General features: G+C 40.3%; 1 protein-coding gene across 1 annotated transcript; it reads right to left on the minus strand.

Annotated features, from left to right (window-relative positions):
* Positions 1-420: 420 nt before the first annotated feature.
* On the minus strand, positions 421-7381 carry LOC125751044 (T-cell leukemia homeobox protein 3-like). The gene is made up of 4 exons (XM_049029504.1): positions 6685-7381; positions 3426-3663; positions 2052-2264; positions 421-1922 (listed from the first exon to the last, which is right to left on the minus strand). Exons 1-3 carry the CDS (start codon positions 7127-7129, stop codon positions 2054-2056), a joined length of 894 nt encoding a protein of 297 aa, XP_048885461.1. The 5' UTR covers positions 7130-7381; the 3' UTR covers positions 421-1922; positions 2052-2053.
* Between the last annotated feature and the right edge of the window lie 8927 nt (positions 7382-16308).

The raw sequence follows: 16308 nt of genomic DNA on the forward strand, positions 1-16308 counted from the left end.
AACATAAACTGCAAATCAGCCTCAATTAATTTGCTCAGTAAGAATTTAAATTGCTTGCACTTTAAAAGCTAGAGAAGCCCATGAGGAGAACATCTAACATAGCATGCCAGCAGTGTATCAGGGATGCTCTGCTACCTCACCATTAATTAAACGGCAGCTGTGAGCCTCCACCTACTACGCTCTGAGAAATGAAGCTTCAAACCCCAGTCAACTGTGAAGTCCAGCCGTTTGGAGCTGGGTATTTGGTGTGCAGGTATCGAGTTCTAGATCCTCGTTATTGCGTTCTTGGTTTCAGTGTTACTTTCTCTTTTGTCCGCTGTTACTTTTGCAAACATAGCGGTCTTTCGTACATCGTATTTTTCTCTTTACACTTTGACAACGAACCAAGAGTCATCTGAAACGCAACGCGATGACACCATATGACAAAATGAACATACGTTTATTATTATTTACATATATGTCAAATACAAATAATAGTACACTTTATTGTAATAGGAACCCAATTTAGCTCAGACCCAACCTGGCGGATGTTTACCTTGTTATTCTTCACTAGTCTGTACTTTAGTCGGCTTAACCAGTCTGACTTTATTTTAGGACTGATTTTATTTTGATGCGTTAGATTATCTCCAATGTCCATCGATAAATGGATGTCTCTATTGTTGATTGTTCCCGCCATATTTATCTTCTATGCTCTAGGCCCAATTCCTACTTCCCCTTGAGTACAAGTTGTGGTTTTCTTCACTCATACTGCTGTTGGCTTTCATGTGTAATAACGGAGTTTCAGTGTCTCTTCTTTGGGAGCAAATTCATTTAAAATATTTATAGAAATTTACAGAAATGTGGGATTTCATCTAGGTTTCTGGGACAGGGAATAGGCAGCACCAAGCACCTGTTATCGTACGGTAACTGTACGAAGAAAGTTTGCGGTTTGTTAGAGAGAGATAGATTGGAAGCAATGAATTCAAGCATGTGCTCGTTGAAGTGTTACTGTAATCTGTGCTCCTATCTTGTCGAATTCACCATGAACTTGCCCAATTTAACCCCTGTTCCTTCCTCCAAAAATCTGTATTTCGTGGATTTTTTTGTTGCTACCAACACATACGTAGATAAAATTAGCAATTTATGGAGATATTTATAAAGCAAACGAATAACCAATGGCATTTAATTGGCATTGTCCTTAATTTAAAAGAAAACTTTCACATATGCAATTTTATGTGTCAATGTGTCAGTATCTATTCAGTGCTTCCAAATAGCTCTATCATACCACAAAACTGAAGTCTCCTATCCATTAGGCAGTGGTTCATCACGCATGGTTTCAGTCTTCAGGAAGAGGCAAATATAGCTTCAGTCTACAGCAAAAGCACCAAATCATCCACATGATGCTTTAATCAAAATGCATTTAGTTGGAGCCGAATTCTCTGAATTACTCTCTGAAAGTAAAACGGTCCTTTGACGTTTTGCAAATTGTAAATGCAAGTTATGATACATGGTATACAAACATCTAAGTACACAGGACCAGCATTCCCTTTCACACATTGTTATATTACTGGTCAGCATATTTACAGGATTTTTATGTAAAAGTGCATTTTAATAAAAAAGTGAAAACTGCCCTTATACAGCAGTTGTTTAAATCAGTGTCTGTTTAAAGTGGTCCTTTTCCAATGCTGCATAATCATTGGCTGTTGTAAAATGCTCCCCTTGAATGCTGTTTCTTACTGGCTTTTGTCAGTTGGGTGTCTCTCCATTATGTCTCCTCATTGGCTCTTCTTAAAGGTACTCTTCGAATACTTCCTCTTATTGGTCTTCCTAAAGGCATGTGCATCCATTACCACCCCTGCACATTGTCTCCAGCACTGCCACTTTGTGCCTCTGGGTTGCTGTTTTCTTCCCAGGAGTGGAAGTTGTCTGATTAATGAAACCTGCTGTAGAAAACAAACCAAACCGTGGATTAAGGTAAAGGCATCAGCAGGAACACTGACAGTGTTTATCTGTAAGGCAGTCAATGAGAAATCAGTTATCCAAATGGGAAGTCAGAAAATAGATGCCCCTACCTTCACACTAATGTGGTGACACCACCCAGCTTGGCCCCCTCGTCGGCCCAAGGCTGCAGGTTCTGCAGGGCGAAGAGGGAGGAGTTGTGGATGCAGAGAGGGTCAGGGGGCATGGAGTCGCCCAGGGACTTCTGAAAGGCGTCGTGCTGCAGCTGGACCATCAGCCGATTGGCCTGCTGCCTCTCCGCCTCCCGCTCCTCTGCCGTCTGTCGCCTGGCAACGGGGTTACAAGTGGGGAGAGAACAGTCGGAGAGTCAGTCAGACCCTTGCTAAAAACAGGCACAGTGGAAGAGTTAAAGACAGAAGTATGAATGTCAGAAAAGAGATGCTTAGAGTCTGGATGAATAACAGAGACATTGCTTTGACCCACTGAGGCCTTTGGCCGGCACTTTTTCTACTAATATGGCCGAATGCTAATATCTCTAGATGATTTTATCCAGTGATTTGATTGAAAGTGGACAGTTTTCCACCAGTTCTACATTCGTCGATTACATCACGGTTTAAAAATGTGTTGATTGCTCATTAAGTCGCACTGACTTGATGTCGAGAGGAAAGATGGCCGCCATCACCCTGGTAACGGTGAGCAACAGTAACAGCCACTTAGGCACTTAATCATATTTCTGCTGCCAACAACGGGTTGCTATATGCACAAACAGAACAGTTTTGCGGGCAAAGGCACTGTGGACGGCAGTGAGCCCAGCTGGCGTGCCTCCAGAAAGTGCAGATACATTAGAGCTTCAAGCCAGCTTTACTTTCCTTTCCAGTGAGCACTGTGGTTGGGGACAAACATACGGAGCACACATCATGCAGAAGAAATACACACACACCCCCACACAGCCATCACAACAATATGAGTCATATGTTATTAAGGCTAAATCGGTTATTATTAGTACAAACTGCCTGTATTTCCAACCCAGAAAATGGGGTTGATGTATTCAGAAAATATGCTACACATATGGTGGTACAAAAAAAGGATGTTTTAAGTAGTGATGATTGCAAGTGTTGCAAGCTGAACACAGATACAATGTAACGCAACATTACACATTTCAGCCTTTCAATTACATAACAACTACAGAGATATGGATAATCACACTCTGTTATGATGCTACTCAGTACTACTCAAAAAATAGTTGTGCTCATATTAAACATCCTCGTGCATTAAATACTGCTGGAATACATGCAAGTGGTATTCCACGTATTCATAGTGCTAGTTTCGTTCGTGATATTCTGGTTTACAGACGAGTGGCCTAATAAAGATGTTGAGATGAGCAACAGTGTTGCAGTCGACGTGAAGCTGCATTAACGTCCGAGGTTTGTTTTGTTTTGGTGCGAACGTGACACCTTCTCGCTTCAGGTTTGTGTCACCTGTCTTACCTCCACTTGGTTCTGCGATTCTGGAACCAGGTTTTCACCTGGGCGTCAGTCATCTTGAGCGTCTTGGCGAGGGCGGCCCGCTCGGCACTCGCCAGGTACTTCTGCCGGTGGAAACGCTTCTCCAGCTCGCAGATCTGCACGCGTGAGAAGGACGTGCGTGGTTTCTTGCGCTTGGGCGGCGTGCGGTTCTGGTACGGGTGGCCGATCCGCCGAGACACACTGAAAGGGGTCAGTGTTGCTGGAGAAGGGGGATGGGGTAATAGAGAAGTGTGTGTAAGACCTCCAGTGGTTATTCAGTAATTCAGATTCAGGGGGTCTCCTGCAATAGTGACCAGGTGTCTGATTTGGGAGCTGAGGAACTCTCCCACAGGGAATTCCATTAAAGTTACCCGGAATCTCCACACTGCCTTATCAGAGTGTGGGTGCCAGGGCTCTACAACTGCCTGAATATCCACCCAGAGGGTGTCCTGCATGCTGCGAGCATCACTGATGACTGGACTTTAGAATTACAAAAAAGCAAATCATGCAAACCACCTAGAGTTCCTAACACTTAACTCACCTCAGACAGGTAGATAATTAAATGCATCACTTGCACCAGTTTTAATGGCTGTGTGAATTTTATTTACATACTATACCTGTAGCACGTTTAAACAATAAAGCTAATTGTTTCAAAATGTGTCAGATTATTTAATGCATATATCACCATGTGCACCCAGAATTTTGCCTGAATACAATATTAATACGGCACCTTTTGGAAATGCAATTCATCTACTGTGGGTGAATTTTTTTTGTTTTTTTCATATCCAGTACACCATATATATCTTGTAATAAAAATAAACTTGAAATTATTCGCTAAAGCATTTTTTTATTTCAATAAAGTCAAGTCTAAGTCTTACATTTTTGCTTATATTTTTACATCTTTTATTTTATTCCTTTTTAAAATGTATGTTTTGAGTTGTCTTTGAAACTATTTACCCATACTGCCAAAACAAATCCCTAGTATACGTAGGTGTAGCTGACAAGTAAAGTAAATTCTGATTCTAATGACAAGCTTCCATGGCACTTGAACTGAAACAGTAAGACTGGACATCAGGACTCCCTACATCACAGTGTGTCTTTCCCCTATAAATAAGCCCCTGTAAAAAAAATTCTAAAAACATACTATATCATGTTCTTCGACTTGAAAAGTGTGTGTGTGTGTGTGTGTGTGTGTGTGTGTGTGTGTTACAAGAAAGAAGTTTAACTGGGGTTAACAAAAAATATATATTATAAAGCAAGGATTTTTTCCTAACAGCTGTAAATGAAATCACATCGCTGAATTTTTTCCTAAATCGCCTTCGAACATGTCTAACAAAAAGCCAAATCCAGTTAATAATGACTTAATTAATTTTAGTTAAATTTAATTCTGTTAACAAAGCTAACAAAATCGTCAGATTTCGTTTCAGTTACTTATGTGGCATGCGACTTTTATCTTATTCATACGTTTTTAGAAGTTTTAGATTAATTAGACGTCTCACTTTTCATCCATTGTTAACAATCGAATCGAAAGCTAATATATTAATGATGTCTTTAGACATTTTATGGGGTCTTAATATAGATATTCGGTTAAACGACAAAAGGCATAATATGTATTTATCGATAAATTCAAGAAACGGGGAAAAATACCCAAGAACGAATTAATTATGTTCTTATCAGTATATATCAGAGTTTGAATATGCAATTTGCCCTTACGGATAAGAAATTAATTGAGATATATGCTGAGACTAAAAAAAATTTAAAACAATTAAAAGGATTTTGAGAACCTTATATGCTATGCAAATGCTACGATCGTGATGTATCTAAGTATTTTATCAGCGGCTCTATTTACACAATTACTGCCAAACGCCGTGTCCTGCATTATCCATTTTGGGTTGGAAACTAATTAAAAATGTTAAAGTGATGTCAATTAATACGTAAATTATGCAAAAATGATATATGTTTTTTTATTTTTATGCTATATGTATTTCAACGGAGAAAATTGTTTGAAAGTGTAGTTCAGGAATAGTTTTAAGGGAAATATTTCTCAATGTCGGGTAATCTAAAAACAACATTTTAAAATAAAACGCATGTAATAAGAAAAATATCAAGCTGTCCTCATTTGAGTGTGTGAATCTGAATGCGTTATTCGGAAACAGGTGTCTTGACTATTGGTTTAAATTGTAAAATCCTTTTTAGTCGTAGGAAGCGAAGTAAATCCATCATCTTATTGACTTTTGGCCTTCAGTAGATCAGCGAGAGGGTAACTATCCAATAATGTCAGCGCAATAACTTGCCACATGTTGTTACATGTAGCAATCAAAGCTATAATAAATATTGTCGCTCAAGGTTTTTTTTTCTAAAGCAGTTTTGGTTGTTTCCGATGTTGTCTGTTTTGTATCATCGTAACACCAGGTTTTTTAATTCGTCATTTGTTTATCTATATTTGTTATTATTACGTTATTATAGGAGATTGTTAATGTTTTGTGTTTTCCTTCATTTGTGGACGTGTTAAAGGAAATTGGTTATTTGTTTTCCGTATATTATAATTATAATTATAGTTAAGGTGTTAAGAAGCAAACATCCTTTACATCCTTACAATGCGTGTTTCTTGTATTACGATATAGTTAATCGACATGAGGCTGTTAGTTGCTTTGAGAAATGTATTTTGCTGTAAGTCGCTGTGACTAGAACTTTGAATCATCATATTCATTATTATTAGGAGTCCAAGCAGCGTCGCAGCTGGATCCCAATTGTTGTTGTTGTTGTTATTATTATTATTATTTCTATTACATTTGCTGCTGCTGTCTGCGATGTATAGCACAGATCTATGTAAAAGAATAATTTCGAAATATCCCGTACAGTACATACATTTGTACTTTAGCCTATTAATTTAGATACGGCTTTACATAGAAATAGATTACCTGACTTAATCATGCACGTTAAAAGGCAATTAAATTTCTTGCAATTGAAAGTTTTCCCGCGCACTTTTAGTATCAAGTATGGCGTGTAAAAGAACAACAAACTGTTACATAAGTAGTAATTTCTATTGGAGATATTTTGCATCGCTTACGTATTCAAAACATTCAGTATTCATCCCGTCGAAATTGATAATCTTACCAAGACACACACTGACGAAAATATGCAATACTTTAAAAGTTGGTTAACTGTACTTAAATTTAAAAGTCTTCTTATTCTCCCTTCTTGCTGGTTTCACTATCAATACCAATATAATTGTATTTACCTGTGAACCTGTCCTTGGCGAACCTGCGACTTGCCTCCATCCACGGGAAACTGACACTTCCGAAACCAGGCATGGCGCTGGCCATGGGTGGCGGAACAGCGGCAGTTAGAGGTCTGTGTGCAGGTACCCGAATCACACCTCCGGGAGCCAGGGTCAGACTCACGCTATACGGTCCTGATTCCTCGAAAGGTACGGTGAGTCCGGAAAAGGCGCCGGATAACGAGGGGTGAGGCGCCGCGCTCCCGCCAGCGGGGCTGCCAATGCGGTACCTTCCGCCACCGGTGCGACTGCTAGTATCCAAATCGCTCCGAGGGCCGTTTTGATGAGAACTGTCTTGATCCGAACCACTGAGGATCTGGTCGATTCCGAAGCTAATGGGTTCGTGCTGGACAGTCTGGGGAACCGGGCCATGACGATTAGGGGCATTGCTAGGATCCTTCTCCATTCCCACTTCCAGTCTTCTATCTGCTTTTCCCGAAAATCGACACAATACCGGAATAGAGGAGTCAAATTGAATGGGTGCCTGTAGGACCACTTAAGGGGAATTCAGAAAACAACATCTACCACTTAAAATTCCGTTTCTTGGTTCCTGGTGCTTTGTCGTTCTGCAAATTATCGAACCAAATGTCTTCCGGACTCCCTCCCTTGAGCCTCCCGCGGAATCATCCATCTGCAGTTCGGGGAGGCCAGTGAAAGTTTGGCGAGATGATCCCACTTTTGCGGGACGGATCCTGTATTACCCCTCCCTGGAACGAATCACAATACTGTCTTCCCATTGGTCGACAAAAAACGTTCATGTGACTGGTTGCCATTTAACCAAGGATTTGTGTAAAGCCAACTGTTATCTTAATGAGCATTTCAGTATAATTTAACAGCCGACATCAAAGTGGATTTATTAAAACATACTTAATCTGGACGCAGTGTAATGCATTTTTTTGTGTTAGTATAACTATCGTCTTTCTGATAATAGAAATTGGTTTCTATAGTAGACGAATTTCAGGAATTTCGTCTTTGCATGACTAAAAGAAATTAATATTTTGTAATACTCCACAACGATAAAACAAAAAATACGTGTCTGTTTCCTTCATCCTAGATGAAGCGCGTTTCGTTTATAAAGAATGGTTTAAAACAATGTTCCCAAGTTAATATTTCCTAAATCTATAAATCTATCATATATAAGAGGGAACACTGTAGTATTGTTTGGACCAGGAACCTTTTGGTCACATGGAACTAATCCACCAGCGTTTGACTCATCACAATTTTTTAAATAAAAATTTACACCCGAATGTATATGTATTTTATAAATTTAAACGAATATGCTTTAAAAAAAGTATTTTAATCCTTCGTTTAGAGGGTTGAAGATATCTCGTTAATAACAGGGATTCTCTTCCATACTCATTTTATTTATTTCATTGTTTTATGCATTGTGATGAGAGTCTCGATATAACAGTCTGGGGGTTCTGCACTAATATTCCCCGTAAAGAAATCATCGTTAACGCGTATGCGCATATAAAGATTTAATTCCTTTTGCATTTATTTTCTGGCAAAGATATACCTCGTAATAAAACGTAGTGGCTTAGTTATCAATCATCTGGGAAGTAGTACGGAACTGGATAAAGGTCAGTAGCTTATATACCATTATAAGATTCTGGTTGCGGGTATGGAATTTTAAGTACACTGTAAAACCCGCAAAAAAGGAGCAGGCCAAAAATGTGATTTTTTCCACATGATAAGAAAAAATCATAAATTTGTCAAATTAATTAATCTACAGTTTAAGGTAAGTAATAAAATAACTATGCCAAAAGTCTCATTAAAATAATCTGGGTACTTTTCTTTTGGATGCTATTTTTTTCAAATAATCTTTTTCATTAGCCTCTTTATAGTTTAATTCATGTTCATTTATAAACTGGATATTTATTTTTAATATCATGTCAAATTGTTGCTAATTATTTTTTCATGTTATGACACCTATGAAGAAGTGGGCTGTTTACAATCTTGACGTGAAAGCTTATATAAAAGCTTCCGGATACACCCTATAGGCAACAGGATGTGGAAAATTAAACGATGCTCAAAACCCGTAAACTCACAACCTGGAGCGCCGGAATGAAACAGAGCCTGTAACTGGCTCCATCACCGGGTCTGCCGCCAGGACAACCCGCTGCACTTGCAGGCCTTTTAAACCCTCCGCACATCAATGACAGCCTACGCATTCTACAAGCCGATGTTCGTTTTTAATCGGTATTAATAATTAGGTACGAAAACATTTCAAATACGACCATTTGATTCATGGGTGGTTCAGTACTATTAAATATGCTAAGTACATAAATATTTTGGAAGATGCGGTGTTTTAAACTGAAATTTACTATTGTGTTCTGTTAAGGCCAACGCCTTTTCCTCTAGAGTCTTCGGGGATTCTTTTAAAATGTTTAATATTACTGTATATATATTAGTAATGACAACATACCTTTAACCTATAGTTCAGCATCCTTCTTAATGGACGAAATTATTTTAAAAGTATGATTAATACAAGAAAATGCGAAGATTTTCGAAATAGTCAAAAAAAATTATCATCCATGAGAATTAAAAATGTAACACAATAAATGCATATCATATAGCTTTAGTAATATTTATCAGAAATGAACAATGCAAAATGAAAAATTAAAACAAACAATATATATTATAAATATAAATATAAGATAAATAAAAACTAAATAAAAACATCTATATTTAACGGTCAATCTGCAGTGAATGTTCAAAAATACATACGATATATAATTTCATATTTGACTTTAAATCCCAGCGTACCAGTACGCCCGTCATTTTTTGCTGACCATTTGACTTGGTCATATGCTCTGCGGTATTAAAAAAAGAAAGAAAAAGCCTTATATACAAGTGTTTTATGGATTCTGGTTTATCCTCAGCACAAAATGGTTGTGTTCGACATAAATTTAAATCTGCACACGGACATCACACAACGAAGTTGCAATGTTGTGATGTGACGTCAATATCGGTTGGTCAGTACAACAACCTTTAGAAGAAAATGGATTGTAATATTATTGTTAAAAAATAAAATTCAAAATATCCAAGTTCATAACTACATCTAACTATTCTAGAGCAGGTGGATGTATACAGCTATGCAGCTGTTTATTGGTATTCTTGTCATACAGAAAGATCTGTGCCTGGTGGCTCTTCACAGGGCTGCACAAAATTATACTAGATCTGTCTAGCTTGGAACACATTTTCTGCTGCTGGGTGTAATTCAATCAGATGCACATACAGAACGGCGGTACCTCAAGAGACCCTTGCCGTGCAAAGTGGGCTTAAGGCATTACTTGTAGTCAGCTGAGCAAAAGGGATTACATCCATTTTAGCTTGATAGTCACGCTCAATTACCTGCACTTAGCTAGAGCTGAAGCCAAGACTATCTTTCGGTTTTTCAGTAATTCATACTTTAAGAAATTGACTGTTATGCTCAAACACTCAATTTCCCGACGGTTAGGTCACTTTTCAGCTGCTTTCCCAGAATCCTTTTACCTGTAACGGTGATACACTGCCAGTACCTCGGCAGTCACAGACTTCATGTCCCTCCTTTTATTATTCTCAGCCTAAGTCTGCTATCGTTTCCTTAGCCTCAGTCTGTTCTCACCCACCTTCTCAGTCTCAGTCTGCCTCCTTTCCCTCAGCCTTAAACCCTGCTTTTTACCGTCTAGGTTAAAATAAAGGACATATATTTTTTTATTAAGCTCAGTTATGCTCAATTGGCTTAACGCACTTAGTGTGGCAAGAACTGCAATAGGTTCAGGTTCATATCATACATAGTTTAACATGTCTTCGCCAATAGTTTTTGCCGCCATTCTTCCAGGACTTATACCGCGCCTTTGACTCTGCTCTTAATCTCATCAAATTTGTGCACGAACAATGTGAGACAAGCTCCTAGAAGCCATTCGTCTTAAAGAAGGGATAATGTATGGTCGATATAAAGCCAAGCTGTGTAAACACATCTTAAGTTAGTAATCAATTAATCTCTCATATAAATCCTTTATTACAAACACCTGAATTAAATATGATTTAAATAAGCGCTATTTACATTGGCATGCTTAATATACGTGTAACCCTTACAACTTCCCTTAAATCGTGTTAAAACATTACAATTACTTCCAACTTCTCTGCCCACGACCCTACAGGCCTATGTTTGGTAAACGTTTGATGGAGGCATGGATTGGCAAACTGCTGTAGTCCAGCGATGTGGACAAACAGACTTCATTATATTTTCTATATATAATCCAAAGTAATTCCCTGTTTTAACACAAATACCTCACGCTAACTTGATTCCCTGCCCGAGTTGAGTTTCGGGTACAAGCGGCCTCGTCACGGGAAGTGATTCGACTAAACAATACGATGTAAGTGTACAACAGTTGTCTGATATTTAATATGATACTGAATGGTATAACTACAAACAGCGATTGATTTTTATTGTTCTCAAAGGCTGTTACGTGTAATATCTAATATATTAAGTGCCTTTTCGAAGTGTATGATAGGTTGCTTTGCTAAGGTGAAAGGCAGCGAATTTATTTTCGGAAACCGGGACGAATCAGTGAACAAGAGTGGGTCTGTGGACAAATACATTAAATGCGTGAAATCGTAACTCTCCAGGGAGAATACATAGAATAAATAAGAGAAAACGATTTGTCGGTGGAAAAAAACACCTGATCTGCATAATGGGATCCGGGTGTTAGCCCGGGGCGCAGTTTTTATTGCGTGCGTCTGCTGATACCAATTTAACCGATCCCGTCTAAAGGAAGAGTCGGATTCAGCTTCGAGATCTTCTGACATCGCTTTTGAATAATAAATGATAAGTTGCTGAGGAAGCCTTAAAGTACCCGTGATGGTACAATATAAAAAGGCTTAGATAAGTAATAGTGCGTTTAAAGTGGATCTAGCGCGTTTTTATTACAATATGCTATGTACACAATGTGTGTGTGTGTGTGTCTGTGTATATATGTGTGTATATATATATATATATACGGGTGTGTGTGTGTGTGTGTGTGTGTGTGTGTGTGTGTGTGTGTGTGTGTGTGTGTGTGTATGTATGTATATATATATATATATATATATATATATATATATATATATATATATATATATATATATATATATATATATATATATATATATATGTATAAGGCCACACACAAAGTATGGGGAAAAGGATGTGTTTTTCGTATATTCGAGTAAAAAAAAAAAAAAACTACAAACAATTACATGACAGGCGGACGGGATTACCTCGGGGCAAAATAACATAGTTAATGAAAGTTTACCGCTCATTTCTCGCTGCGCTTGGCACTTACTTATTAAATATTAACCGGGTTAAAATATAAAGCTCTTAAACATAATTGAATTTGTCTAGTTCTAATTTCTGTTGTCATTCCCATGTCCTACATCCTTATTCTTCGGGTCTCAAATGAATTTCTTTTAATCGGATACATATTGTGTGGTTTATTTCATCTGGAGTTTCGAGGCCGAAAACATGTTGAAATTGCATGTGAAATTCGTGGGCTGCCTAGGCGTTCACGCGGTTGTCGGTTCTGGTTCTGGATGGGTGAAACCGTTTCGTCCTGGTCCTTCAATGTGCTTGCGCATGAGAATATTATCTCGAGTATGTATGAAATATCAAATAATTAATAAACAGCATTCTATGGTGTGTAAATAAGACACAGCGAGGAAGAGATCTGTGTCACAACTGATTTGGGAATTACTTCAGTAGGCTTTGAATGTGCAGCTGTGCGGTTTTCTGATTTTTGATGACACATTTTTTCTTGGCCATTGAGAGCAGTCTCTTTGTCATCAATCTCAATGTAATGCACTCCCCGGGCCACCAGAATGACTATATCCACTATAAAAGCACTCCTGCTATTTATTCATTTAGGGAAAGAGTGGAGAGTCGAGCTGGACAACCACAAGGCACCACTAACTTCCAGAAAAGGGGGGCGACGTGTCCGTGTGATATATTGTCTGCTGGAGGGTGAGAGAAACCCTTTGTGATACGGCTGACGTTCTCTGCACAAGCACGATGTATGCAGTATTATTTATACGCACACACATTTGGATGAACACAATGTTATCCTGTTAGGTGCCATTGCATGCTGGTGCAGCAGGTTCCCATGAGTCTTTGCGCTCCTGGTCTGATCTAATATCGGTAATAGTTCTGAAGTTTCATGGGAAACGGTCCATCTTCATTTCACGTGTGCTGTCCTTGGCACTGTCCGTGTGCTTGGGTAGACCTTTCTGCTTGGCCGTTAGGTCTCTCAGGCTCATACAGCCCCTACTTGGATGTCCATTTATGTCTGTATAGCTGCCTAACTGCCAATACCCATCATGAGACAAAGTGAAAGCATTTTATTGGGATCGTTTGTGAAAATCTCCCTCGATAAAATACTATTCTGTGTGTGCTATCGCTATGCTGACACTTGCTGTATGACCAAGATCCTTACGTATAATGTGAAAGATGTTTTGCATACCTGGTGCTATATTTAAGATATATAGGCCTACCTTTCTGTAGGTCTTTAGCAAAATTAGATGGAATATAGGGTATTTTCGGTTTCCCATCCACTCTGTTATCGTTGGACAGAAGCAGGGTTACACACTCGCACACACACGCATTTGTATTGATATCTTTGTTGGGAGCGTCCATTCATTTCTATGGGCAAAACCAAAGCACAATGACGATCTTAACGCCCACCCAGCCCTGACCTTAACCATAAGTAACCAAACAAAATACAAGACTTTTGGGTATTTTAATTTATCAATTGCATTCAAGGCTTCTATAAAATTGAGTTTCCCCCTTTGGGGACCAAAAAAAAATAAATCGTGCCCACAACGTCAAAATAACAAGCTTTTATCACAGACACACACAGACACACACAGACACACACAGATACACACAGAGAAACAGGCCTTTTATGGTTTCTTATAAGCAGAAATATAAAGCACTGCCTTGGCGTCTAGGCATATATCTAAGGGCTAGATAAATGGGGGGAAAAAGAGAACACATGTGAGAGTGAAAGCGTGGCACGGGTCTGGCGGAGAGGAAGCTATCTAGGCGTGATGGTTGAACGCTTGACTGCCCTTCATGCTGGGGTGTGTGTGTGTGTGTCTGTGTGTGTGTGTGTTAGGAGGGAAGAAAGCAGGAGCCACATTAGCATGAGTAACGGAAAGAGCCCTTTAAAAGCGAACAAGAAATTGGGAATAATTAAGGAAAACAATTAATGAAGATCAGTTGTACGTCTAATCTGTTTATATTATACATCTGCGTATGTTTACCGCTCGATAGCAGTATCCTCATTGTATCAGATTACGCTTGGTTGTGTGTTTCTTATAATACAGGAGTCCTGCGGAGGGGGGATTCTGCTTTGTAATGCTGTATTTTCCGGTATATATGTTGTGCCAGTGTCTGTGGAGGTAGAAAGCGCTGGCTTTATGTGGAGGAGTATGCGGGTGTTTTCTGCGACGCTCATGACGCTTCTGGGGAGCTCTGAGTAAACGATGTCAGCGGCGGACGCGGTACTGCTGAGCCGCCGCTAAACCCCCTCCAGGCGGGTCAGCGTGCTCGGCACAGCGTCCGTGCGCTAAGCCTGCGTGCCGGCGGCTCCGCCACCGCCTCGCACATATGTGTGCGTGGGGGCCAGACACGTGAATCCGACCGGCAGCATGCGTGCCATGAGAATCCCTCCTCTGACCTCCTTACTGTGAGTGGAGTTAATGGCAGTTAATGAAAGCCGATTAACCTGCTTGTTGCTGCCCTCTCATTGTCCGTACAACGGTTTGCCTCTTGACCTTCTCACCCAGCCTGCTGCCTAGCAGTGGGGGAGCAGGAGGAGGAGGGGGAGGGGGCGAAGCACCAGCTGCCACCAGCCATAGTGTCCTGCTCCTTGGCAGTAGAATTACTCCAGCCCCCTGCTTCACCGGGCCTGATGGCCCCTCAGGGTGGGGGCTGACTTTGTAGCCGCCAGTCCCACCTGCCCTGCCCCAGGGCCACAACTAAGCTTCCCACCCCCACAGACACACTTCTTTCTCCATCCTCCTTTCCTTCTGCCCATGGCATCGACCTCACTCCCCCTATTCATCCCTGCTTATGAACATGCCCCATGCTTCGCCCCTCTGGCTTGGGAGAGCATTGTTTGCTTGTCTGCTCGTCATGCCACTCTCATCCATCTCTCCCTCCATCTACTGCATGTTTCCCACTGGTTAGCTGTCTCTTCTCTCTTTTACAAAGATGTTTGTCTTCTCTGGCTCATTAATAATTTGACTACACTGTTTCACACCTGCTGGCCCCCCCTCCATGAGTCGATGGTAGAGACTGTAGTTGGGAACAAGGCGTTGTACCACTGAAAAATTCAAGGAAACTGCACGCATGCATTTAACAGTATGTTTTGTTCCAAACAATGGACAAAGCGCTTCATAAAGGAACGGAGGCCACTCTCATTGGAAGGGAGGCTTCAATTATGAGTGAATGGGGGGGTGATATTTAACATGCGCAGGGTTATTGACACAATAAATAGAGAGTAAGGTTGGCGAATTGGATTTCTGGTTTGAGAATTCCTACGAAAGCATAGATTGAGATGCTATTTCAACATAATACATGAGTACAAGCATGGAGACCTTCATTGAAAAAGGACCAACTGTATGACGATAATATAAGACTCATGTGGAGGTGTGTGTGTGTGTGTGTGCCTGTGTGAGTGCAGCAAGGAGCAGCATCCTGTCGCTTGGTGTCAGGGTTTAAAGCCTAATCATGTGTGCGTTTGAAAGATGGTGTCCATATTTCACACACCGTCTGGCGCCGCCGAGAGGGGCTAATCCCCCTGAAGAGAAAAGATTATTCGATTGTGCTCCTTCTAGAAGTGACACAGTCCCTCAACAAGATAGGAAAGAATCCCAAACCCGCAACATTTGGAGGCAATTTAAGTAGAGGGAGGGTGGAGGAGAAGATCATTTACCATTTATCTTGTGCACATCCTTACATTTGTATGGAAAGAAAAAGAGTAAACGGAGGGTGGGAGTATCGATACAGTTAGGAGCGGCTAGAAGAAAACAGAACAAACATTGGCTGCAGCTGCAGAGATCATCCGGATACTTTTGCTCTGTGGATTTGCGATTGTTGCAGTTCCCTAATTGCTCATTAGCAAGTTTGTTTTTTTTTAATTCATTTGGCATCTGATGAGGGAATGTAGAAGCTGTGTCAGATCGCTCACAAAAGACCTATGACCAGGTTTGATTTTGTATCAGGGTTGAGGGCTGGTGATGGAAGCAGAACAGATGGAGAAAGTAAGCGGGGGGGGGGGGGGAGGCAGAGACACATGTGTGGTCATGTTAGTAACATGTCAGCGCACACGCACGGGAGCGCGATCAGGCCGCCATTCTGCTTCCTGTCACTCAGACACATTTATCTCTATTCTGTGCTATTTTATGCTTCTGAAAATGCCTCTGATATAATCAGGGTTAGCTCTCCCACACTGGGGGCTCCAAGCTAAACCCGAGTCCTACTCCATTAACGAGCCGTTTGCTGAGGCCAACAGGCTGCCCCCTGTGGTTAAGCCCTAGTAATAACCTTAGTAAATTGCTGTA

This window comes from Brienomyrus brachyistius, chromosome 10 (assembly GCF_023856365.1).
Source record: "Brienomyrus brachyistius isolate T26 chromosome 10, BBRACH_0.4, whole genome shotgun sequence".
Classification (NCBI taxonomy): Eukaryota; Metazoa; Chordata; class Actinopteri; order Osteoglossiformes; family Mormyridae; genus Brienomyrus; species Brienomyrus brachyistius.

Excerpts from the sequence above, each read along its gene's own strand:
- LOC125751044 (XM_049029504.1), bottom strand. The coding sequence starts at position 7,129 with ATGGAGAAGGATCCTAGCAATGCCCCTAATCGTCATGGCCCGGTTCCC. Across the intron at positions 3,664-6,684 it reads CGCCAAGGACAGGTTCACAG|CAACACTGACCCCTTTCAGT; the intron begins GTAAATACAATT and ends CCCCTTCTCCAG. Across the intron at positions 2,265-3,425 it reads AATCGCAGAACCAAGTGGAG|GCGACAGACGGCAGAGGAGC; the intron begins GTAAGACAGGTG and ends CCCCGTTGCCAG.